At 40.4% G+C, this 26,798-nt stretch overlaps 2 protein-coding genes across 3 annotated transcripts in view; one reads left to right on the plus strand and one right to left on the minus strand.

Moving 5' to 3' along the window:
• The first annotated feature begins 1,246 nt into the window (after positions 1-1,246).
• Positions 1,247-11,552, plus strand: mrps25 (mitochondrial ribosomal protein S25). The gene is made up of 4 exons (XM_060931561.1): positions 1,247-1,474; positions 4,744-4,850; positions 5,111-5,198; positions 9,432-11,552. Exons 1-4 carry the CDS (start codon positions 1,341-1,343, stop codon positions 9,622-9,624), a joined length of 522 nt encoding a protein of 173 aa, XP_060787544.1. The 5' UTR covers positions 1,247-1,340; the 3' UTR covers positions 9,625-11,552.
• The window catches only part of LOC132892962 (rabenosyn-5), a 33,544-nt gene continuing 16,565 nt past the window's right edge, over positions 9,820-26,798 (minus strand). For both annotated transcript variants that reach the window (XM_060931560.1, XM_060931559.1), the window contains exons 7-12: positions 26,143-26,405; positions 24,479-24,549; positions 22,996-23,082; positions 22,758-22,860; positions 19,250-19,354; positions 9,820-16,184 (exon numbers count right to left, since the gene is read on the minus strand). In XM_060931560.1, the coding sequence (XP_060787543.1) occupies positions 15,129-16,184; positions 19,250-19,354; positions 22,758-22,860; positions 22,996-23,082; positions 24,479-24,549; positions 26,143-26,405 (1,685 nt within the window). In that variant the 3' untranslated portion in view covers positions 9,820-15,128. The remainder of the gene's footprint in view (positions 16,185-19,249; positions 19,355-22,757; positions 22,861-22,995; positions 23,083-24,478; positions 24,550-26,142; positions 26,406-26,798) is intronic.

Raw genomic sequence — 26,798 nt, forward strand, 5'->3', positions numbered from 1 at the left:
AAAATACAATCATCCATCCGTTATCTGTAGCCGCTCATCCTGTTCTACAGGGTCGCAGGCAAGCTGGAGCCTATCCCAGCTGACTATGGGCGAGAGGCAGGGTACACCCTGGACAAGTCGCCAGGTCATCGCAGGGCTGACACAGACAAATAACCATTCACATTCACGGTCAATTTAGAGCCACCAATTAGCCTAACCTGCATGTCTTTGGACTGTGGGGGAAACCGGAGCACTCAGAGGAAACCCACGCAGACACGGGGAGAACATGCAAACTCCACACAGAAAGGCCCTCGCCGGCCGCTGGGCTCAAACCCAGAACCTTCTTGCTGTGCGGCGACAGTGCTAACCGCTACACCACCGTGACACCCAAATACAATCATCATAAACCAAATTATGGTTTATATGATGACATTAAGGCATGTGTGCATGGTTACATTCTTCTTCTTTTGGCTGCTCCCGATTAGGGGTCGCCACAGCGGATCTTTCGTCTCCATTGCTCCGTATCCTTCTCTACCACACCTGCCACTTTCATGTCCTCCCTCACCACATCCATGTGTCTCCTCTTTGGCCTTCCTCGTTTTTGTGTGCGTGGCAGCTCCATCCTCAACATTCTTCCTTAATTTTATACACTACTGTTCAAACGTTTGGGGTCACCCAGACAATTTTGTGTTTTCCATGAAAAGTCACACTTTTATTTACCACCATAAGTTGTAAAATGAATAGAAAATATAGTCAAGACATTTTTCTGGCCATTTTGAGCATTTAATCGACCCCACAAATGTGATGCTCCAGAAACTCAATCTGCTCAAAGGAAGGTCAGTTTTATAGCTTCTCTAAAGAGCTCAACTGTTTTCAGCTGTGCTAACATGATTGTACAAGGGTTTTCTAATCATCCATTAGCCTTCTGAGGCAATGAGCAAACACATTGTACCATTAGAACACTGGAGTGAGAGTTGCTGGAAATGGGCCTCTATACACCTATGGAGATATTGCACCAAAAACCAGACATTTGCAGCTAGAATAGTCATTTACCACATTAGCAATGTATAGAGTGGATTTCTGATTAGTTTAAAGTGATCTTCATTGAAAAGAACAGTGCTTTTCTTTCAAAAATAAGGACATTTCAAAGTGACCGCAAACTTTTGAACGGTAGTGTACATCCTTCGTGGCAGCTCGAGTCAACAAGGTGTTTCTACACACAACAGTCATTTACTCTCCGCCGACTCGCTAGGTGGCAGTAAGTTTGTTTTCCTCCTCACAGGAAACAAGGAGTAGAACAAGAACAGCATGCTCTGCTGTTGAGAGGAATATTTTACGTGTTAATTAAAACATATTTAATCATGCCGATGAAAGGAAGGTTCCCTATACGGAGGACATTAGAATATCTTCAGAAAGGAGAAGTGGTCTTCAAAAACACAGTGAAGATTATGACCGTGAATTACAACACGCATGGAGAACTGAGTGAAGGAGCAAGGTCAGTCACTTAGCCTGCTAGCTTACTTTCACTTCAATGTTAGTGTTTTCTGTTATGGAAGCAATTTTGTGCCAAAATGTTCATACAATAATTTTGAAATAGCAAATGAAAACGACAAATCAAAATACAAAAAAAGAACAAAAAGTCAATTTTTTTAGACTGGCAAACAAATTATTCGTGTAATCGTGCAAAATATCAGTCAGGACCCTTTTCACGTGACGTCACGACAAACGCGGCCGCCATTTTGGACATGTACTACCAGTAGTTTACCACAGCCAGCATTGAGGAACGGCAGCAAAGAAAGTGTTTATTTTCAGCAAGACTTCCATCATGCCACTATGTTGTTGTGCACCTGGATGTAGTAACCATCAACAAACAAGGCAAGGGTTATCATTTTATCGGATCCCGGTAGATGCTGACCGACGGAGAAGATGGATAGCGGCATACCAGCGCTTGTGTAGTGACCACTTTGTTGGAGGTAAGACGAATAAAATTAGCCAGAAAAGGCATTACATTGCTGTTAACATTCCATTCTAGTTTACTGTAATTATAATCTGGCAGCTATTTACACTGGATCCGGTGTAAATAGCTGCCAGATCATAATTACAGTAAACTAGTAAATACAGTTTTCTGCATCTCGTTCCTTTTTCTTTTGTTTGTTGCCTTCCTCGCATTCAAACCGATTTGAGCCGAAGTCCACTACATGTCCAAAATGGCGGTCGCGTTTACGAAGGTCACGTGACTGAAAAGGGTCCATTACTCTTCAGAAACCTTTTATTTTTGTTCCGCGTCTTTCTCAGTTTTGTTTGACGTAGTTTATTTTGGTTGCGATTCCAGCTTTCTCGGTTGCGCTCCCTGACTTTTTGCTTGCAGTTTTGGCACAAACTTCACGTGTGGGCGGGCTGTCCAGGAACGCATTCCCATTGGCTAACTTGTGTTTGACTGACAGCTACGCTCAGCCATTCCCTACTCGGATTCTGGCGGACTGTTTGACGAGTGACCGATCCATTGACGGTAAACAAGGATCGAGTGGACTTCAGTGGCGACTATGATATTGAATTTACACTTTGTTGAATTAATTCAATATCATAGTCGCCACTGAAGTCCACTCGATCCTTGTTTACCGTCCATCCAGCATCCAGTCACTAAAAGAGGTCATTGTTGAAGAATGGAAAAAGATTGATGTTGCAAAATGTCACCAACTTGTTCGTTCCATGCCTAGAAGACTTGGTGCTGTCATTAAAAATCATGGAGGCCATACAAAGTACTAGATGTAGTAGTTTTTGTTGTGGGGTGTACTCATTTTTGCACCACCCTAATTTGAGTAAAACTGAAAAAATGTGTAATCTAAGTTTATATTATTAACCTTACTTTCACGTTATAAGTTAAACAGATGTTATATTAAACTTTGTCTTGTCAACATTTTGGAAATTGCTTGTGTTCATTGACATCTTGCTTAAAGTGTTACTTTTCAAAGGGGGTGCACTCATTTACGCTCAGCACTGTATACTCCTTGTATAAACTTAGCAGAGTTACAAATCATTCATTATGTAAATTACAACCCCAATTTCCAAAAAATAAAGATAAATAAAAACAATGTGAAGATTTGCAAATCATGGAAACCCGATATTTCATTGAAAATAGTACAAAAACATATCAAATATTGAAACTGAGAAATTTGTGTTTTGTGAAAATATATACTTATTTTTGAATTTCATGTCAGCAACACATTTCAGAAAAGTTAGGACAGGGGACAACAAAAGACTTTTTTTTTTTTTTTTTTTTTTTTTTCAAACAACTAATTTGGTTAATTTGCAACAGGTCAGTAATATAATTGGGTATAAAAAGAGCATCCCAGAGAGGTGGAGTCTCTCAGAAGTAAAGATGGGGAGGGATTCACCGCTCTGTGAAAGACTGTGTTTGCAAACAGTGCAACAATTTTAAAAACGTTCCTCAATGTAAAATTGTAAAGACTCTTCGGATCACATCATCTATGGTACATAATATTCAGAGAATCTGGAGAAATCTCTGTGTGCAAGAGACAAGGCTGAAAACTGACATTGGATGCCTGTGATCTTCAGGCCCTCAGGCGACACTGCATTAAAAGCAGACATGTGTCTGTAGTGGAAATCACTGTATGGGCTCGGGAACACTTCAGAAAACCATCGTCTGTGAAAACAGTTAATTACTGCATGCACAAATGCAAGTTAAAACCAGATATAAACAATATCCAGAAACACCGCCACCTTTTCTGGGCCCGAGCTCTTTTACGATGGACTGAGGCGAAGTGGAAAACTGTCCTGAGGTCTGACGAATCAAAACTAGACATTATTTTTGGAAATCATGGACATGACATCCTCCAGGCTAAAAAGGAGAGGAGAGGGACCATCCAGCTTGTTATCAGTGCACAGTTCAAAAGCCAGCATCTGTGTTGGTATGAGGGTGCATTAGTGCACATGTACAAGCTACCCATGTCGTCTGGGAAGGCATCGTTCATGCTGAATGATGTATACGCGTTTCAGAGCAATATGCTGCTATCCAGACAAAATCTTTTTCAGAGAAGGCCTTCCTTCTTTCAGCAAGACAATGCCAAACCGCTTTCTGCACGTATTAAAACTGCATGGCTCTGTAGTAAGAGTCCAGGTGCTAAACTGGCCTGCCTGCAGTCAAGATCTGTCTCTCATTTGGTGCATTATGAAGTGCAAAATATGACAAACTGTTGAGCAACTGAAATTGTATCTCAGGCAAGAATGGGACAACATTACTCTTTCAAAACTACAGCAGTTGGTCTGTTCAGTTCCCAAATGCTAAAAGTAGAGGTGATGCAACACAGTGGTAAACATGCCCCTGTCCCAACTCTTTTGAAATGTGTTGCCAACGTCAAATTCAAAATGAGCATACGGTATATTTAAAAAAAAAAAAAAAAAAAAAACCAAATTTCTCCATTTCAGCATTTGATATGTTGTCTTTGCACTATTTTCAATGAAATATAGGGTTTCCATGATTTACAAATTATCGCATTGTTTTTATTTACAGTTTACGCAGCATCCAAACTTTTTTTTGGAATTGGGGTTGTATGTTCATTGGTGTAATAGTATATTTTGTTCTCCCGCGTTGCAGTAAATGTTGAAATGTGTAAATTGCTGAATAAAAAGAGTCATGTGGCTAGTTGTCCTTACAGTGAAGCGAAAAGATGCTGTGGTTCATCTAAATAATTTCCATTTTAATGAAACAGACTCTGATAACACTATCTTCTTGTTCATTTGCAGGAAATTTGTGTTCTTCTCTGTGCCACAAATCCAGTACAAAAATCCCTGGGTTCAAATAATGATGTTCAAAAATATGACCCCATCACCATTTCTCCGATTCTACCTTGGTAAATATTATGAATTTTTGTCTAGTATATTAATTAACAATTGTTTTTATCTGGTGGTCATGCTGACTGCCACAAAACAGCTTTACCTACTTAGTTATGAGGAATTGGCTTCAGTGTATTCTTGACAGGACAAAAATAAACTCGCGCTTGGGCAGAGTGCATGAAGATTGAATATGTTGAGTATTTGGTCCATTTTGGAAAGACTAGTCCAGGGTATTTGTCATGTGACATAAGATATATATATTTTTCTGTTTTGGTAGATGAGGGAGAGCAGGTATTGGTGGACGTAGAAGGAAAGGACTATAAGGAAATAACCCAGCATGTCAGGAAGATCTTGGGCAAGTCAGAGTAAGTATTTTAATTGTGACTATTTTTAATGGCTCAGAATTGAGATTTCAGTTAACGAAACCCTGATAAAGGATATGTTTCAAGATTAGTCATCTGTCTCTGCTAAATCAAGACAGTTAAAATAATATAGATGATGTTTCACCACTTGATCAAGGAACTTCATTAAACTAGGACTTGGGACTTTAATGAAGTTTTCAGCACCAATCCACTTGGTGGAAAAAGCATGTGAAATACAATTGCTGGGCTTCACGTGACGTCACATCCGCCTCATTAGTTATTCAAAACTTTAGCTGGTGGTCTGACAAAGCGTTTGTACGGAGAAGGTGCATTGTTCGCATGAAAAATGCCTTACGCTCGCGTTGTTTTAGGTTGTTCGAATCGATCAAACCGTGAAACTGATAAAAGTTTCTTCAGGGTTCCTCGTGAACTAATAAAGGGTGAACGAACACAGGATTTCACAAAAAGACGTCGAGAAAGGTGGCTTTTGAACCTCTCACTGAAATCGAAGGGAGCCGAGTTGAAGCATGCTCAAGTTTGCAGTGATCACTTGGTGAAAGGTTTGTATCTCCCTCTCGGCTACGTCCTTAGTGTTTTCCAAGTTCTTGCTATGTGTCGTTATTTTATGGTACTTTTTTTTTTTTTTTTAAGTCACGAAGCACTAAAGTCCCCAGCTGTTTCTTTGTTTCCTCCTCACAAAGTCCATATGTATGAAGGTCGTGACAAAATTCTTACCCAGCCATACAGTTACAATGCGCCGCGATCACTTCTCCGTCTTGTTTAACTAAGATCCAGGTCTTTAAAGGGGTTTCTGATGATCTTTGTGAATGATTTACCTGAGAGATAAGAGTCAACACAAATGAGAATCAAGCCAACTGATTGTTTACACGTCAACTTGCAGCGCTTCGTTGTAAAGATGTGAACAAAAAGCTTTAAAAAAATACTTACATGGGCAAAAACAATACAGGATTCATTCGGCAGCGACTTGATAGCGAGGTCCTTTACCCAACCACATAGAAAAAAGTTGTGAGCCTCCATACTCTTCCACGCTTTCATCTGTTTTGCGGTGTAGAAGGACGTCTGCAACACCAGATAGTTCGAGATGTCGGGGAACTCGACTGAAGCGTAGTTTTCGAGATCGTATGACAAATCCTTCTTTCCCAGACTGTAGGGGTCGATTCCATTGCACATAGAAATCTTCTGAATATATCTAAAGCAAGCAGTGGCTTCTAGATTATGAGCATACTCTAAGTTATCGCTAGTTGTTTGCACTACAGCAGCCGTTTAGACCACCAGCTATTTCACTTCTGGTAAAACCGCGAAGAAAAGTCACGTGACTGAAACCCAGCAATACTGTCTTTAATTAGTGACAAGGTAAACATGCTAAACTGAAAAGCAAAACCTTCATTGGATTGGACTTGCGTAGCTTGAACTCCTCAGTGAAAATCAATCAACAGTTTGTATTTGCACAGTTAAATGCCAGGGTCATGCCAGAAGTGAATGTAACTCTGTGTAGCATTGCTTCCCCTCCCCTTTCATCAGTGTGTTGCAGTTGTGCCATACTGAAATGCATTCACTGTCCTGTTACAGCCCTAAGCTGTATCCAGGTGTGTGGTTGTAATTGGAGAAAGAGATAAGGATCTATAAGGTGTCCATATACAAATAGACAGTAATTTAAACTTTATACAGTACTGTGCAAACGTCTTAGGCACCCTATTTTTTTTTCCATGCAAACTTTGTTATAGATTTCTATTTTATGACTTCTACATTATCGAGTCAGTACAAAAACAGAGTTCCAAGTGTTCGTTTTCCAGCACAAAATTAAATGTTACAGGAAAAAAAAAAGTTTGTATCTGAGCAGCATATTACACAAGGGAGCACTTTTCAGATTAAAAAAGGAAACATAATGAAGGCTGCTGGGTTTTGGTGCGAAATGAAGAAGCGAGTGTGACGGACAAAGTGTCCAGAAGAACTGGGGCTGGTTCTGGAAGATGCTCAGTAAAACCTGCAGCTCATTTCCTTATCAAACTGCACTCACTGTACCTGAGACTACTATTTATTTTTTTTAAAAGTAAAGGGTCGTCTCAGACCAAATATTGACTTTGTTTTGTTTATTATGGTGTACTGATTACTGTTTATAGTTTTTTTTTTTTTAAATGTTGAAACATTTAATTACTTTTTTAAAGCTATTTTAGTCTACAGCATTTCTTTACACGTGCTTAAGACTTTTGCACAGTAATGTACACAGAGACATTGTTTCTCCATCAGTACTGCATTAAACAATCATTTTTCAGATTTACTACTGAAACATAATTTATTAATACGACAAAAAATATTCACAGCTTACATTAGGACCAAAGAGTCAGAGATGAAATCTTCGATATACTTTCAGCAAGAAATAGGATCAGATTTTCTGTATATTCCCTGCACTTTGTTATGGGCTTGCACAGTGTGATCATCTGCAAATGTACACTAATAATAGGTTCTGATGTTTATTAATTTAGGAACAAAGTACAATATATACAGTGGTGCTTGAAAGTTTGTGAACCCCTTTAGAATTTTCTATACTTCTGCATAAATGTGACCTAAAACAACAGATTTTCACACAAGTTCTAAAAGTAGATAAAGAGAACCCAGTTAAACAAATGAGACAAAAATATTATACTTGGTCATTTATTTATTGAGGAAAATGATCCAATATTACATATCTGTGAGTGGCAAAAGTATGTGAACCTCTAGGATTAGCAGTTAATTTGAAGGTGAAATTAGAGTCAGGTGTTTTCAATCAATGGGATGACAATCAGGTGTGAGTGGGCACCCTGTTTTATTTAAAGAACAGGGATCTATCAAAGTCTGATCTTCACAACACGCGTTTGTGGAAGTGTATCATGGCACGAACAAAGGAGATTTCTGAGGACCTCAGAAAAAGCGTTGTTCTCCTTGCAACCCTGCCATGCACACTATTGCCATCACACACTATTTCCATCAGGCTGGAAAAGGTTACAAAACCATCCCTAAAGAGTTTGGACTCCACCAATCCACAGTCAGACAGATTGTGTACAAATGGAGGAAATTCAAGACCATTGTTACCCTTCCCAGGAGTGGTCGACCAACAAAGATCACGCCAAGATCAAAGCGTGCAATAGTCGGCGAGGTCACAAAGGACCCCAGGGTAACTTCTAAGCAACTGAAGGCCTCTCTCACATTGGCTAATGTTAATGTTCATGAGCCCACCATAAGGAGGACACTGAACAACAATGGTGTGCATAGCAGGGTTGCAAGGAGAAAGCCACTGCTCTCCAAAAAGAACATTGCTGCTCGTCTGCAGTTTGCTAAGGATCATGTGGACAAACCAGAAGGCTATTGGAAAAATGTTTTGTGGACGGATGAGACCAAAATAGAACTTTATGGTTTAAATGAGAAGCGTTATGTTTGGAGAAAGGAAAACACTGTATTCCAGCATAAGAACCTTATCCCATCTGTGAAACATGGTGGTGGTAGTATCATGGTTTGGGCCTGTTTTGCTGCATCTGGGCCAGGACGGCTTGCCATCATTGATGGAACAATGAATTCTGAATTATACCAGCGAATTCTAAAGGAAAATGTCAGGACATCTGTCCATGAACTGAATCTCAAGAGAAGGTGGGTCATGCAGCAAGACAACGACCCTGAGCACACAAGTCGTTCTACCAAAGAATGGTTACAGAAGAATAAAGTTAATGTTTTGGAATGGCCAAGTCAAAATCCTGACCTTTAATCCAATGGAAATGTTGTGGAAGGACCTGAAGCGAGCAGTTCATGTGAGGAAACCCACCAACATCCCAGAGTTGAAGCTGTTCTGTACAGAGGAATGGGCTAAAATTCCTCCAAGCCGGTGTGCAGGACTGATCAACAGTTACCGCAAACGTTTAGTTGCAGTTATTGCTGCACAAGGGGGTCACACCAAACACTAAAAGCAAAAGGTTCACATACTTTTGCCACTCACATATGTAATATTGGATCATTTTCCTCAATAAATAAATGACCAAGTTTTGTCTCATTTGTTTAACTGGGTTCTCTTTATCTACTTAAGACTTGTGTGAAAATCTGATGTTTTAGGTCATATTTATGCAGAAATATAGAAAATTCTAAAGGGTTCACAAACTTTCAAGCACCACTGTGTGTATATATATATATAATATTGTGTGCATGCACAAGACTCTTTAACACACCACTCCATGTTTTTTCCCCTCACAGTAAAGTTCTGCAAGCTGAAGCATTAGCCAAGATGGAGTCCTCAAACCCAGCGAACTTTGGGCCTAAAAAATACTTCCTGCGCGAGTGTATAAGTGAAGTGGAAGGTCAGGTTCCTCACCCAGGTCGCGTGCCCTTGCCAAAAGAGATGACTGGCAAATACAGGACCAAAATGGCCGCTAGCTCTGAGGATTAAACCTGGCGACAGGAAAAGGGGACAGGATTGTTGCATTTCATCCCTCACTCAGTTCTTCTTCTGCCTAAATGGACTGCAGTCAGTATGTGTGGAAATAACAAGCAGCCATGGAAGGGTGGTGCGTGTGTGGGTGGTGGTATTTTTTTTTTTATATATAAATAACTTTGATGTTAAATGAATCATTTGACCACAGTATTCTTATTTGGTCAGTTTTATTAGTGCAGTGTTTTGCATTCTGAACGTGAACAAGCTTCATTATTCAAATGCTACCAGACTTTCCACTGACATTAGCCACAAGCACATCATTTATGCCGACTAATTAAAGAAATCTCCAAAAAAACAAACATTCTGCATTCCGCCCTGCGCAGACATTTTTTTTATTTAGACCTCTGTGAAGTTGGCATCCCATGAGTGTAAATAAAAGTATTTTGATTTGTTTGTGCATGCAAAACAAAGGTCACTAAATCAGCCGTTTAAATGTTTTATTGACCCAGCACCCCATAACCACCCAACTGACTCCAAACAAGTCTGATTCGTTTGTGTACACAAAACCATATGCACTTCATGATTAAGTTATTAAACGTTTTCTTGACACATGACATCACTCAGCACCCTATTACTGAAGCACATTTGTTAATTTTGCATGCACAAGTGAATCAGACGTATTTGGAGTCATATGGGTGTTTATAGGGTGCTGGATTATTAAAACATTATTATTAAATGAAGTATTTTTCATGTTCTCATCATATGGGGTGCCAACTTCAGTTTTTTTTTAAAGTGGTACTCAATCAGTTAACTTGAAATACTGCCTATTCATGATAAATAAAACAGTCCTTTGAAACAGTCAAAGGACCTTTTGTATTGTGATTCTCTCCTCAAGTGTATAAGATGGACCTATCAGTGCAGAACTGGTTTAGTGTTAGACAGCATATCCATTTTGTAACGAAAGAGCAGATTAAAATATTTAAACACGCATCCAACACTGGCATTGAAGAAGAGACTGGAGAATTGTGCAGCATAGAACATATGTCAAAAAGCTATTACAAAGCTACTAAAACATTCAACACAACAGTTAGTTGCATTACTCAAATAATACGCGAAGGTCACTACTTCGGCTGACAAGCTTCAACATTGAAACGTGAAAATGCTTTTTGAAAATAAAACTAAATTTCTGCTCATTTCAGCAAACGACTTGAGATCAAAAAAGTCTTAAACCAGTGGAGCACATTCCCATGACTGCTGGACACAAGATCTGCAAGCAGTTACACCAGACATGAAGGGGTTCTTTGCATTCGAATGACATTCTTCAAGGAAAAAGCAGGCACATACAGTAGATCTTGAAATAAGATGTTTGTAATATTATAGTTTACACAACTACTATTGATTAACCCTCTCTAATTCAAGTCGTACAGATTTCCTTGGGAGGAAATGGCTACTGACATTTGCAACAAAACTAATTTCATACTGAAATACAAAAAAAAAAATATCCATCAGTGTCTTCTTATTATGAGAAATGTATCATTACTGTGAGGGGGAGCTTCTTTTTACTATTCAAAATCTAGTTAAGAAAAAAAAAACATTATGAGGAAATATCTTATTACAAGAAAACATCTTGCTATAAGATATTTTATTAAAACAAATCTTTTTACAACATAGTCTCTATGGATAGTTTCTGATAACTGGCGCAGTTGACAAATGTTTTCCTGTAATAAGATTTTTTTCATAATGAGATGCTGATGAGATTTTTCTTCAAAAAATGAGATTTTTGTACATCTGGGAAGGCATCATTAATGCTGAATGATGTATGCATGTTTCAAAGCAATATGCTGCCATCCAGACAAACTCTCTTTCAGAGAAGGCCTTCCTTCTTTCAGTAAGACAATGCCAAACCACATGGCTCTGTAGTAAAAAAAAAAAAAAAAAAAAAAGAGTCCAGGTGCTAAACTGGCCTGCCTGCAATCCAGACCTGTCTCCCATTTGGCGCATTATGAAGCGCAAAATACGACAAATGAGACCATAAACTGTTGAGCAACTGAAATTGTTTTTCAGGCAAGAATGGGACAACATTTCTCTTTCAAAACTACATCAACTCCCTGTGTAGCAGCAATGCACCGCCGTACAAATGAGACAATGGATCAATAAATAAATCTTGACCGATGATCACGTGTTCTACATGAGCGTTTTTGTGATTGGATGAATCACGAGAATCATGATGGTATTCTGGACATGTTGTGCAGCCCTTGAACAAAGCAACATTTCTGACATCATGATGATAGTGTTATGACGAGAATATTGGAAAGTCATTGAGTTTCCATTAAATATATTACTTAGACAATATATATCATGAGGAAACCTGATATCAGTCTTAACTTTCCTCGTGGTGAACATTGTGTGTGTTAGAAAATAGATTTGTTGGTTTGGCTCACATGATAAATGAGACTCATTACACTTAAAGTGCCTGTGAAGTCTTTTGCAGGAGCACTTGCGAAAAATTCATGAACATCTAGGTCATTCAGGAAAAGGTTTGTATCCTGTGGGCTTTAAATTGCATAATTTTATACAGGAATTACACTGGTAAAAACTGCTTATTTAGTTCAAATCCACACTAATTTAATGACAGTTTTGTGAAACTTGGTCATTTCACTGACATAATTTGACATAATTTATGGATTTGTTTTGGATTTAAGACAAATTAGACTAGCTCTTCAATTCAGATAAAAGTCCTGTAAAAGGAGGAGTTAAGCCTGTTACATACTTTACCGGAGTACGCAAATGCGTCTGCAAGTACACAACATACCTTACACATGTTGTGGAGCCATAAGCTGATCTGCAACAGGGCACCAACATAAAGGTGGCAGCAGAACGGAGATTTAAAATGGCTCCTATTTACAGAAATGCATTCTTCTACAATTCTGATGCTCCTGGGATTAATGTTCACATACAGTACCAGTCAAAAGTTTGGACACACCTTCTAATTAAGTGAATTAAGACGCTTCATGTCTTAAAGTAATGATAGATGTCGTTTCTCTTTACCGAGTTGAGCGGTTCTTGATATAATATGGATTATTACGGTTGTGTCGAATAAGGCCATTTACTACATCTTTATTATTTGCTATTTGATCTCAAAACACATTAAGGCGGCAGGAAATTGCACTAATTAACTTTTGACGAGGCACATCTGTTAATTGAAAAGCATTCCAGGTGTCTACCTCATGAAGCTGGTTAAGATAACGCCAATAGTGTGCAAAGCGTCATGAAGGTAAACGCTGGCTACTTATTTCATAGTTTTTATGGCTTCTCAAAATACTCAAAATGCAGAACGGAGTAGGTTTTTGAGGGTGGCACGGTGGTGTAGTGGTTAGCACAGAGCAAGAAGGTTCTGGGTTCAAGCCCAGTGGCCGACGGGGGCCTTTCTGTATGGAGTTTGCATGTTCTCGTGTTTGTGTGGGTTTCTCCCACAGTTCAAAGACATGCAGTTAGGTTAACATAGGGCAGCCATGGCCTGTGGTTGGGCTGAAGTGCCCTTGAGCAAGGGCACCTAACCCACAGCTGATCCCCAGGCGCTATAACATAGCTGCCCACTGCTCTGGGTGTGTGCGCACGCGCTCATTGCTTCAGATGGGTTAAATGCAGAGGTTGTTTCATTGTGTGCTTAAAGAACTGAAGGCAAATTTATCAATTTCTCTCATTTTATTAAATATCGGAATGCATTTTTGATAGCTATTTTGTCAGTGCTATAGCAGGTTATGAGTGTTTGAAATATGCTCTGTAATATATCAGTCCAGGCGGCACAGTGGTGTAGTGGTTAGCGCTGTCGCCTCACAGCAAGAAGGTCCTGGGTTCAAGCCCCGGGGCCGGCGAGGGCCTTTCTGTGTGGAGTTTGCATGTTCTCCCCGTGTCCGCGTGGGTTTCCTCCGGGTGCTCCGGTTTCCCCCACAGTCCAAAGACATGCAAGTTAGGTTAACTGGTGACTCTAAATTGACCGTAGGTGTGAATGTGAGTGTGAATGGTTGTCTGTGTCTATGTGTCGGCCCTGTGATGACCTGGCGACTTGTCCAGGGTGTACCCCGCCTTTCGCCCGTAGTCAGCTGGGATAGGCTCCAGCTTGCCTGCGACCCTGTAGAAGGATAAAGCGGCTAGAGATGATAAGATATCAGTCCATATGTCAAAGCAATGGCCATAAACGAGATTCGTTGAGACCTGTGCGAGACATCGTAGGACGGAAGTAAAACGTATAGCGGAAATCAAAGTGAACAACATCTGCCAACGTTGTCAAAAGACGCGCGCGCCCTCTTTCGAATGCTGATGCAATCAAACCGATAGTTTTGTTCGTTTTGTTAGCAATCAGGAAAGTTTGAAAAAAAGTAGGCAGTAATTGTTGTTTAAACTCGTTTTTGTGCAATATTTTGTTGGGAAAACAGTTTTCAAAATGGCAGCGCTGACACTTCATGTTTCGAAGTTTCACACAAGTCTCATGAAGATCGCGCGGATAAGCGACGCCTGCCGTGGACCAAATGAACTAAATTCAACATGGCTAAAAACCGAACACGCCGATAAGTATAATATTTAATTGCAATTAGTTGCCAATACGAGTCACGATATAAGGTTACTGAAACCGAAAATGTAACTGAATAAACACGTTAAGAAATAAAGCAAGTTTTAAAATGACTTCAGTTCCCCTTTAAGTCTGTGCTTGAGTGTACATGTAACAAACAAATGCTTCTTGGCTTGACTTCTAAGGTGTGTCTAAACTTTTAACCAGTACTGTATACCAGCTATATTGCTAAAGTGTGGAACAATGTGTCACTGTACATATTTTGGACATACACATAGTACATGAGTAGTCCAGGAACACCCTGTGTGCCATTGCATGTGCGGAGTATACAACAGGCCTTAATACGTGCACTGCAGTGGCTGAGCTGCATTATTGGTAGATTTAGCTTACTCTGCTCTTAGGAGCTCTTGCTGTTTAGTCATCCTTTCGTCGTTTTCAGCAACCTGTGAGCTTTGCCTTTAGTTTTTTGGGGGGAGGGGTGTCACCAAGTGTAAATCATGTGTTCTGTGAACAGATCTGGTAACTTAGAGGTGAATAGCATTTATCAATATGCGCACATTACTATGAAGAAAATTAGCATTACCAAAAGTGTTGTAAATCTAACAGTATTTTTAGCTCGGTTTGGTCTAGGACAACACCTACTCAAACTTCAGTTAGAGATTGATAAATGAGGCCTAACAGACCTAAAATAAACATCTCTAAAGACATTAGCTTGGTTATAATATAACAGAGACCAAAATGATTTGTTCATTTATGAGTAACATTAGAAACTGTGTATAAATGTCTTGGTTTTATCCAACTTTAGATGTCAGTTGCAGTTGTAGATGCACGCCAAGAGCCAGTACTAGTGACTGAAACAAATGGCAAATCATCCCACACGTAAAATGTCGCTTTACTTCCAGTGTCCTGATCCCAACGGCAGAAAAACAGGGACACAAATCGACCATGGTCAGTGCACTTTCCTCTTCTGCTCCTGTAAAGTGCACTGAAGCTCCCTCAGGTTTTGGGACAGCAGCTCCACTTCATCTGTGCGTCCGCTGAGCTTAGCATCAAATATGTACGCGCGGATGTTATCAATCTGCTGAAGCAACAGCTCTTCTTCAATGATGTCGTCCAGTGCCGGACTGTCATCATCGTCTTCAAAGGGATTGGTTGAAATGGATGGCGTCTCGCCTGCTGTCTCTTTGAAGGGGTTACCCTTGTCATCTTCAAGATCATCTTCAAAGGGGTTTCTGGAAGAATTTTTCTTCCCAGCATCTACTTCCTGCTCCTCGTCCTCACCTTCCTCAAAAGGGTTGTATTCTTTAGGTTTTCCAACAGCTTTTTGCTGCTGCTCTCTCTGGATCTCTTCACAGAAAGGGTTTGTGGAGTCTTCCTCAATCGGCGTGGCATCTTCATCGAACGGATTTAGCGAAGCCTCTCCACCAGGGGGAGTTGTAGTGTATTCATCTTGCTGTAAAGGTGGAGAATTGCCTGGCAAACGTGGAAATGAGTTTATTGACAAAGTCTTGTGTTGTGGACTTGTTTCCAAATCCTGTCCACTCTCACTTTCTTTCTCCCAGTGTTCTTGGACATTCTTTGAATCCGCCAAATCCAAGGAGTCCATTCTGTACATTTTGCTCTCCAGCTCCCTCTGCTGGAGATGAAGGATCTGGCTTCTTTGTAGGTCCTCCTCTTGGGCTTGACGTTGCGAGATCTCGATGGCTCGGCTTATCTGCTGAGCGTCAAATTCTTCCTGAAGCTGTCGCAGGTTCTCCTCCAGCATGGCTGTTTCATCGGTGCGATTTGCTGCTCGTGCCTGCTGGAGGAACGACTCGATGTTGTTAATCTGCTGCAGGAGCGGGTCATCCAGTTCGCTGGTTGAGCGAGAAGTTGAAGAAGGCAACCAACCGCCGCCTTTAGTCACGCGAGGGCCTGGTGCGGGCCGAAGGGCGTCTCCGTTGGTACTGTGGGCTGCACGGTTCTTCTCTATTTCCAGTCGACGCTTTTGTGCTTCCAGGGCCGCCTGAAACATCACGATGCAGTCATACAAAGATGCCATAAACACACTGAAAGATCAACGAGGTTCCTGTTGTTACAGACACAGGAAACACTTGAAGCTACTAAATGTAGCGAACAACAAAGTTGTTTTATTTTATTTCCAGCATCATATTAAAAGGTTTCAATAAACAAATGCCTTCAAAAATCTTCACTTAGAATGTTACTACCATTATGCTCCATAATCTAATATGTAAAAAATACATTTCTAGAATAGCATGGTTAATGTTTACAAATTATCATCATCTTCCACACTTTAGGTACATTTATGTCTGAATGGATTCTTCCAAAAAAACCTCCCTCATTTCAGTTGTCCAAGATAGCTGCCCCTTAACTCCTTTAAAAGTATTACAGTAAGCTGTAGCATGTGTCATTAATAACTGAATTCAGTTCAAAGCAGGTTCTCTTATTAACTGTAGCTTCAGTGGAACAAGAGTGCTGTGAGAGCATAATATCCCCCACTGGCAACTAGGCCATAACTCTGGTAAAATGCGACTGAATTGAATGAAATTGCAATATGCGTATTACCGACATATAACAAAGAATCCTGCCAGGTTTTGTGAAATTCCTCCAAAAATTGTGAGAAGAGTTGATTTCAGAAGGCGAGTACCCTTCCCGGGACAGACAGACATCGCCACGACATAATCCCCCTTCGGGCCTTTCGGCCAGCGGGGGATAAAAATTGTGAGGGAAGTTGATTTCAGAAAGCAAGCGCATCTTGATGAAATTGCCAAAATACAAGTTTGTTAAGAATCAAGGGCATAACTCTGGCAAAATTTGCCCAAATTAAACGAAATTTCAATATGCGTATAACTGTCATAACACAAAGCCTTTTGCCAAGTTTGGTGAAATTCCTCCACAAACTGTGAGAGGAGTTGATTTCAGAAGAACATACACCCTTGTGAAATTGTCAAAGTACAAGTTATTTAATCAAGGGCCAAAACCAGCGCTCGAAACTAACGGTGTCCCGATGTCCCGGGGACCATAAAAAATGTCATCGGGACACAAAATTATCATATCTGGGACAATCCCGGGACAATGGAAAAAAATAGATCTAGAAAAAAAGTTCTACATTAATATTATTTACAAAGCCGTAACACATACGTAGACATTCACCTAATTTGTCAATTTTAATTTTAAAACGTTAACAGCGAAAAATACATCGTAGCTACACTTTCGATGCACCTGCATCCGTAGGCTACAGAGCAGCGCATTCTGTTCTAGAATCTTCGGCCGGAGTCCGCATTATATGGACTTGGAATGGAATTGCTACCGCACGCGCTGCGCCGACTCTTGCCAGAACAAAAATGCTGAAGTGGTTGAAGCGGACCGACCGCGGGGAAGAAACTGAAAGCCCAGACATAACGTCTCCGGGACCTTCAGGATCCAAAGTGTCATCGCCCGGTCTGCAGGCAACGCTAGCAACTGAATGAACTTAATGAAAACTGTTAGACACGTTATAAAATACAACAGGAATGATGTGGATGATATTGACGGAAGATACCGTTCAACAGAATAAGTGAGTTTTCTTGGTGTCTTTCTAGTTCAGAAAGTTTAGTCAGTCAGCAGCACAACTAGGCTCGGACCTGGCAGGTCCGTGTATCATCGTTTTCCAGATTGAATGGAATACTTGAATGATCGGATGATACACGGACCCTGCCACTATGCTGATGTTGCTAATGTTTGCACCCGGCAGCGAAAGTTCATAAAATGGATAACGGAAAGTTCATAAAAATGGATAACGGTAATGGATAACGGAAAGTTCATAAAAATGGATAACGGTAATGGTGAAAATTATAAGTTGGCCTTATAAATGCCAACAGATATTGAAGGTATAAGTAGATGAAATGAACATAAAAGGGGTCTTATTTTCAACTAAAGTGTACTGCAGATGTAGGGAGTTGAAACATTTTCTGAATGAGCTAGTTGGCCCCTTTAAATAAACGGGTATCTATTCATACAGTGAGATCGCCAAAGTTTAATAAACTGAAAATGCAATAACTGTAATTTTGAAGTAGATGATGTATTGGACATGTGTCGCTTGTGTCTTGTGACTTATTGTAAAAATGATAATAAAGGGTTCAAAATTGCATAGTTACAAATATAATAGTAACTTCATATGATAATATTAACCACTGGTTATTTCAGAGAGGAAAAAAATGGGGACACTATTGCTTCCATTCGGGACAATACAACACAGAATTCGGGACCACTGGGGGACACAAAGAAAAAAAGTTAATTTCGAGCCCTGGCCAAAACTCTGGGAAAATTTTCACAAACGAAATTAAATCGCAATATGCGTATTACCGTCATATAACAAGGCCTTTTGCCAAGCTTTGAGAAATTTGTCCAAAAATTGTGAGAGGAGTTGATGCCGGAAGGCAAGCGCAGCTTCATGAAATTGTGAAAGTATAAGGTTGTTAATCAAGGGCTGTAACTCTGGTAAAATGCAACCGAATTGAACAAAATAACAAATCTGCGTACTACCGGCATATAACAATGCCTTTTGCCAAGTTTAGTGAAATTCCTCCAAAAATTGAGAGAGGAGTTCATTTCAGAAAGAAAACACTCTTGAAATTGTCAACTTATAATTTTGTTAAATCAAGGGCTGTAACTCTGGTAAAATGTGACCCAATTTAAGGAAATTACAATACATGTAGTACCGACATATAACAAAGAATCCTGCCAAGTTTTGTGAAATTCCTCCAAAAATTGTGAGAGGAGTTGATTTCAGAAGGTAAGCACCCTTCCTGGGACGGGGGGGGGGGGGGGGGGGGATAAACGGAAATTGCCACTACATAATCCTTCTTTGGGCCTTTCGGCCAGCGGGGGATAAAAGGCTTGAACACGTCTGGTCTGTTTTGTTTATTAATAAACTTATCACATACATAACTGAAATAGATCCAAAAACTAATAAAAAGTATCAGGAGCGTTAGTGCTGATATGAAGTGCATGCAAAAATTCATATCGGATCAAATCAAAATATAATTCCCCGATTTTAAAAAGCACAAACTCAGTCAGAGAGCTCCTCACCTGTCTCTCCTGCTGGAGCTTCTTTTCCTGTTCCTCTTTTCTTTTCTCTTTCAGCTCCTCATATTTCTCTTTCGTAGGAAGAGACATCAGGCCCAACAACTTCTCCTGTACAAACAGTGCAAGGAAAGTACATGTAAATATACTATATGGTTAAAAGGATGTGGGCACCTGACCATTACCCTTACATGTGGATCTTCCCCAAACTGTTGCAACCACATAAGGACACAAATGATTTTATGATTTATCATCACTGAAACTAAGGGGCATAAACCTGTTCCAACACAGTTCCCTGTGTAAAAAGCCTTGGTGTGTCAAGGCTGGAGTGGACCTCGAGTGTCCTGCACAGAGCTGAGTTTCCCAAAAGCATCGTAGCACAAAGATCATCATTAAATGGTAGAGTGAGCAGCACAATGAACACTCTCTCTCCTAGTTAAGATGCTCTTAGCATTAAGAGGCTTTTTGGGAAACCCACCACAGAGCCCTGACCTTAACCCTGCTGAACACCTTTGGGATGAACTGGAATGCTGACTACACACCAGTCCTCTTCATCTATCACCATCTGATCTCACTAATGATCTTCTGGCTGAATGAGCACAAATCCCCACAGCGATGTTTCACAAAATAGTGGAAAGTTTTCCCCACTAGAGTGAAGGTTATTATAACAGGAAAGAGAAACTAAATATTTCATTAGGATGTAAAACAAGCACATATGGGTGTTACATGTATGGCATGTAATGATGATATATTGTGCGACGATAAATCACGATACAAATTTATGACTATTTGAATCGAAATCATCATCATCCAGCTGCGTAATCCTAGTTTTTTCCTAGCTGTAATTGTGTTGTTTAGACAGCAGAGGGCGAACAATAGCAGGCATGCATATGACTTCACTCTAGGTGGAAGTAATACAGCTCTTGTGCTGCAAGAAGAGGAAAAAAAAGACAAAAAAAAAAAAAAGAGAAAAAAACCCCCACATGTCCAAATTGGAAAGAGCTGTTGTGCAATTGTACAAATTTATTCAACAAGAAAATCGGAGCTATATTTTTTTACAGCCTGCTGAAAGCTAAAGAAAAGAAAAACCCGTGTCCGAAAATCACTCCCTACTCACTATATAGCGAGTTCGCCATTTTGCAGTGCTGTCCGAACGTATAGTGAGAATTATTACACCCTATATAATGCACTCATAGTATCCCACAATGCATCATGAAAAGTAGTGTACAACCAACGGTCACTAACCAAGCAATATATCCCATCATGCATTGCAGTCGCACTGAAAGAAATCAAATCAAAAGCCTCAAATTTGATTTAATAAAAGGCAACGGCGAAGAAGAAAAAGTATTCAGTCTTGACTTAAAAGAAATGAAAGATGCAGCAGACTAAAAGTACTTTGTAGTGATTAACGTGGGAAATACGCTCAGTATACTGTAATATGGATTTATCACAAAAATACATGCATGTATTTATTTTGAAAACCCACCAGCTGACTGATCTGGCATGTTCTAACTGTGCGACAGTAATGACGTAAATAACGGTGCGATGGACTAGTGTCCGAAAGTTTTTCTTCATTTTACCACCAATGAGCTCACTATATACAGTGGTGCTTGAAAGTTTGTGAACCCTTTAGAATTTTCTATATATCTGCATAAATATGACCTAAAACATCATCAGATTTTCACACAAGTCCTAAAAGTAGATAAAGAGAACCCAGTTAAACAAATGAGACAAAAATATTATACTTGGTCATTTATTTATTGAGGAAAATGATCCAATATTACATATCTGTGAGTGGCAAAAGTATGTGAACCTCTAGGATTAGCAGTTAATTTGAAGGTGAAATTAGAGTCAGGTGTTTGTCATCCCATTGACTGAAATCAGGTGTGAGTGGGCACCTTATTTTATTTAAAGAACAGGGATCTATCAAAGTCTGATCTTCACAACACGTGTTTGTGGAAGTGCATCATGGCACAAACAAAGGAGATTTCTGAGGACCTCAAAAAAAGCGTTGTAGATGCTCATCAGGCTGGAAAAGGTTACAAAACCATCTCTAAAGAGTTTGGACTCCACCAATCCACAGTCAGACAGATTGTGTACAAATGGAGGAAATTCAAGACCATTGTTACCCTCCCCAGGAGTGGTCACCCAACAAAGATCACGCCAAGAGCAAGGCGTGTAATAGTCAGCGAGGTCACAAAGGACCCCAGGGTAACTTCTCAGCAACTGAAGGCCTCTCTCACATTGGCTAATGTTAATGTTCATGAGTCCACCATCAGGAGAACACTGAACAACAATGGTGTGCATGGCAGGAGAAAGCCACTGCTCTCCAAAAAGAACATTGCTGCTCGTCTGCAGTTTGCTAAAGATCACATGGACAAGCCAGAAGGCTATTGGAAAAAATGTTTTGTGGACAGATGAGACCAAAATAGAACTTTTTGGTTTAAATGAGAAGCGTTATGTTTGGAGAAAGGAAAACACTGCATTCCAGCATAAGAACCTTATCCCATCTGTGAAGCATGGTGGTGGTAGTATCATGGTTTGGGCCTGTTTTGCTGCATCTGGGCCAGGATGGCTTGCTATCATTGATGGAACAATGGATTCTGAATTATACCAGCGAATTCTAAAGGAAAATGTCAGGACATCTGTCCATGAACTGTATCTCAACAGAAGGTGGGCCATGCAGCAAGACAACGACCCTAAGCACACAAGTCGTTCTACCAAAGAATGGTTAAAAAAGAATAATGTTTTGGAATGGCCAAGTTAAAGTCCTGACCTTAATCCAATCAAAATGTTGTGGAAGGACCTGAAGCGAGCAGTTCATGTGAGGAAACCCACCAACATCCCAGAGTTAAAGCTGTTCTGTACGGAGGAATGGGCTAAAATTCCTCCAAGCTGGTGTGCAGGACTGGGTTCCTAACTGGGTTCTCTTTATCTACTTTTAGGACTTGTGTGAAAATCTGATGTTTTAGGTCATATTTATGCAGAAATATAGAAAATTCTAAAGGGTTCACAAACTTTCAAGCACCACTGTAGTCCTCTGTACAGTAATTCCCTATATAGTGAGCAGAGAGTAGTGAACGAGCGAGTTATTTCGGACACAGGGAAACAGTTGGTGGTAGGTAATACAAAATGTTCAGAAATGTTTATTAAGAAAAGGCCTTTTTGTTATTAACTTTTTAAATAAAAGGAATATTTTCATTTATAGGATATTATATTTTACTTCAACCTTTACAAATGTGGGTAAATTATTGTTGGTTACTAAGAAGTTTTTTTTTTTAAACAAAAAGAATATTTAAATTGATGAATAGGAAAATAAATGTTGCCCTTTTGGTAATAAAATTCTCTTTCTTTCTTTATTAAAATATCATGGGAAAATCAAATTGTGAATTGGGTGAATCATTACATCCCTAACAGGTGTAATTCGTCAGGTGTCCACATACTTTTGGGAATAGCGTGTATCTTCTTGGAACATATGAATTATGCAGACTGCGTGTGTGCGTCTCAGGGTCACCTGCACAAACAGCGTGGCTGAATAGCGCACCATCTTCTGTAGCTGGACAGCTTTTGAATGGGGTGGCACCTCATTTTTTAGTCCAAGTGTTAGAATTTTCTTACTAAGACATGCACACACACACATACATAAATTCTATACATATAGAGAGAAACTGCATACATTAAAAGACCTTCACTGATTAAATTGACCTAAATAGAGTCATAATTAGTCTATGTACCCAAAAACTGGAGCCTACCTTAGAGCATCGACGTGCTCATAGTATTTCTGCACCTCCAGCCGGAGGCCAGCAGCAGTTTCTAGATTATAGGTGGTCTCACCAGCACTGTAAAAGACAGATTTGCGATTTATGGTAACAATTTCAATGACTTACACCAAACTGAGCAAAAATGACAGAAAAGTTAGTGCAAATCAAGGCCAATTCATTTTTCAAGCCTCAATGCCAGGCATTACCTGAATGCCTGATTTGCCCAATCAAGACGCTTGGACAGAAACATTTTAGCAAGTTAGACCCATTCGGGCACACCTATGGTCGGCTTCTTTAAGCACAAAAATGATTTGAGCGAGTACGTTACAAAAAACAAGACATATTAACCAGCATGGGCGGCACGGTGGTGTAGTGGTTAGCGCTGTCGCCTCACAGCAAGAAGGTCCTGGGTTCGAGCCCTGGGGCCAGCAAGGGCCTTTCTGTGCGGAGTTTGCATGTTCTCCCCGTGTCCGCGTGGGTTTCCTTCGGGTGCTCCGGTTTCCCCCACAGTCCAAAGGCATGCAGGTTAGGTTAACTGGTGACTCTAAATTGACCGTAGGTGTGAATGGGAGTGTGAATGGTTGTCTGTGTCTATGTGTCAGCCCTGTGATGACCTGGCGACTTGTCCAGGGTGTACCCCGCCTTTCGCCCGTAGTCAGCTGGGATAGGCTCCAGCTTGCCTGCGACCCTGTAGAAGGATAAAGCGGCTAGAGACAATGAGATGAGATGAGATATTAACCAGCATCCTCGCCTCCCCTGTGATCGCCGTTTTGTTTTTCCTTCCCGATTTGTAACGGCGATTCAGATTGGCTCGCATGCACATTTGTGCTTTTCATCACTACGAGTGGTCGCTGGTGCCCTCTACGTTTTCCCGGTTGACTTCAGGACGTCCACATATACTGGCAAGTACATTCAATGAATGGTAAGACATGCTTTTGTGTCTCAAATAGTAAACCCCACCCTCTACTGTAAATATATATCATTTACATAGCGACTTATCCCATAGATAAATACATCTTACCCCATTTATCATTGGCCCATCATGCATATATGATATTGATTTGCGTTTCATGTTTTCAGGGCTCGTCTTGCTCTTCTGTTGCAGAAATGTGTTTAAAAAAAAATAAAATAAAAATAAATAAGACCCTGTACTTTTGTCTAAATACCCCTAGAAAACATATCAGTATTGCCTTGAACCGTGTACTTGAAAACTTGCCAAAATACCGTAAACTTTCAGAGCAAAAGGAAATTCAAGGGGGGGCAAAAATGTTTTGAGGCCATTTAAGGTGTCAAAAGTTAACACACAAGTCCACGAAACACCAGATACAAAACAAACCCCAAAGAACCAATCAGTGATCCACCTCCACATTCTATGTACACTGGATATCAGGTGCTTTCTCTTCTTTAGGGAGAATTTATTTATATTAAAATGCACAGTACGTACTCCAGTTACAACAAACATCTGGGGTCTTACTTCAGCGACTCGGCCATGCGGATGTACTCCGGCGCCTTCTCGTCCACTTTCTCCATGCACATCCTCAACCTCTAAACAGAGACACAGAATACAGCTTAGAGACAGGAAGTTACATAGAGGACTATCAGAGGGAAGATATTCTGATGAAACGTAAACACTAAAAGCTCTTTCCAGAAAGGAGAATGATGAAAGCATTATGCTGAAAAACATTTCATATGAAGACTTCAGAGTCAAGTCTGCCTTGTGCTGATGTCCTCCCCAATCAAAAAAAAATTTTTTTTAAATACGTGTTTCTCGAGATATTTGTTCTATACACATATATATTATTCTATCAACATTCACTGGATATGAGCAATCGCGCACTCTGATTGGCTACTCTACTATGAGGCTATCAGCTCATATACCATGAGTAGAGAAAAACAAAATGCCGGAGCGCATCAAGTCAGATACATCACTTTATCAAGTATTTAAAAGAAACAGAAATAACTCAAAGAATATAGCGCCACACCCCCAAAAATCTCCTGTTCCACACTCCAGCCCAGTCGGTGGCAGTAATGCAGCTTTAAGTTAGTTTGCCAACCACCAAAAAATAAACCGGCGGCGCGTGTTGCTGAACTAACAGAGGAAAAAATAAATAAATAAAAACACAAAGACTCTACTCAAAAACAAAACCCCAAAAAATGCAAATAGCAACAAAATATGGAATGAAAGTATTTGATGGTAAGAACGTATCTATTTATTTTTCAATAATTATAGCATTTTTCACAAATTGCTAGTCATTTCGCCGATTTGTTTACATTCTAAATGGAAATTTTTATTTATTGAATTTGCAAATAAATAAATAAATAAATAAGGGTGGCACGGTGGTGTAGAGGTTAGCGCTGTCGCCTCACAGCAAGAAGGGCCGGTGAGGGCCTTTCTGTGTGGAGTTTGCATGTTCTCCCCGTGTCCGCGTGGGTTTCCTCCGGGTGCTCCGGTTTCCCCCACAGTCCAAAGACATGCAGGTTAGGTTAACTGGTGACTCTAAATTGACCGTAGGTGTGAATGTGAGTGTGAATGGTTGTCTGTGTCTATGTGTCAGCCCTGTGATGACCTGGCGACTTGTCCAGGGTGTACCCCGCCTTTCGCCCGTAGTCAGCTGGGATAGGCTCCAGCTTGCCTGCGACCCTGTAGAACAGGATAAAGCGGCTACAGATAATGAGATGAGATGAATAAATGCTCCATTTCTTAAAATCCAGTGAATGTGGATAAAATAAAACAGTTATTCCACTCAATCTCGGTGCTACGCGCCTCGTCGGCTTTCAGCTCATGTACGAATTGATTTCGTGGAATAACTTATGTACGGTATTAAGTTCATGAGAAAACCTGGCTGGAAAACTGATGTATGGTCCAGAATGGTTGGTTGTGTTTGGATATGTGGCCGGTCAAATCATTTTATAGACAAATAATCTACTCTATAGGGTACTGTAGATCTGGGGGCGGGGCTTTGTGAATACTGGTGGGAAGGAGGGTGGGCTCAAGGAGTTTGTTTAAAAAAAAAAAAAGCGAACTTTAGCTTATCTAATGCACCTTTAATTCAAGTAGATTTATGGATCCAGAACACATTTGATCTTATTTCCTGAGCGCACAAACTAAAGAGAGTAATATAAACCATGTATACTTACCTCGTAGAGTTTGACGATGTCTGGCACATGGTCTTTCTCCTCCAGTTTGTGCTGGTGACGCAGCAGAGCGTCCATGCAGTGACGGCAGCAACGAATCCGGTCCTCGTCTTTCTCCTCCAGCACGGAGCTCACAGAGGAGAGGCTGGTGATGGAGCCGCGCCGTGAGGTCTGCTGCACCGTGGGGCCTCCTCCACCAGGGGATGCACCCTGCCTGGGACTGCCAGGCACGCACAGGGCCTCTCGTGTGCTGCTCGTTAACTTATCTGAAAGCAAACACACAAAAGTGGACTAAAGAAAGCCTAATTACTTAATAAGTTGGGTTAATAATTAAACCGAACGTCAAGGACGTAGTAGCTCATCTGGCCTGGCATCAAAACAACCATGACTACCAAAACACCAAACAGAACTCATATGTGACAATGTGAGAGAGGACCGACCTCTGCGACAAATTGTTTACAACAGGGAAAAAAAAAAAATTTGCTCCTCATGGGAAGATCAACCCAAAACATCGATCAGAACTGAATTTGCATGATGAGAGAGGAGGTACAATTCTAGAGTGAAGCCTGGAAAATGTGTTAATTTGGCCTAATTACGAGCAAAAAATTTGACAAAACGACGACCAAGTTTTGCGCGAAGTGATGAGTTTTTTCAAACAA

The sequence above is a fragment of the Neoarius graeffei genome, chromosome 10 (genome assembly GCF_027579695.1).
Source record: "Neoarius graeffei isolate fNeoGra1 chromosome 10, fNeoGra1.pri, whole genome shotgun sequence".
Lineage (NCBI taxonomy): Eukaryota > Metazoa > Chordata > Actinopteri > Siluriformes > Ariidae > Neoarius > Neoarius graeffei.

What these genes read in the sequence shown, in the direction of transcription:
- mrps25 (XM_060931561.1), top strand. Translation starts at nt 1,341, where the DNA reads ATGCCGATGAAAGGAAGGTTCCCTATACGGAGGACATTAGAATATCTT. An exon ending in ATTTCTCCGATTCTACCTTG is followed by an intron (nt 4,851 to 5,110) that starts GTAAATATTATG and finishes CTGTTTTGGTAG; the next exon opens with ATGAGGGAGAGCAGGTATTG. An exon ending in AAGATCTTGGGCAAGTCAGA is followed by an intron (nt 5,199 to 9,431) that starts GTAAGTATTTTA and finishes TTCCCCTCACAG; the next exon opens with TAAAGTTCTGCAAGCTGAAG.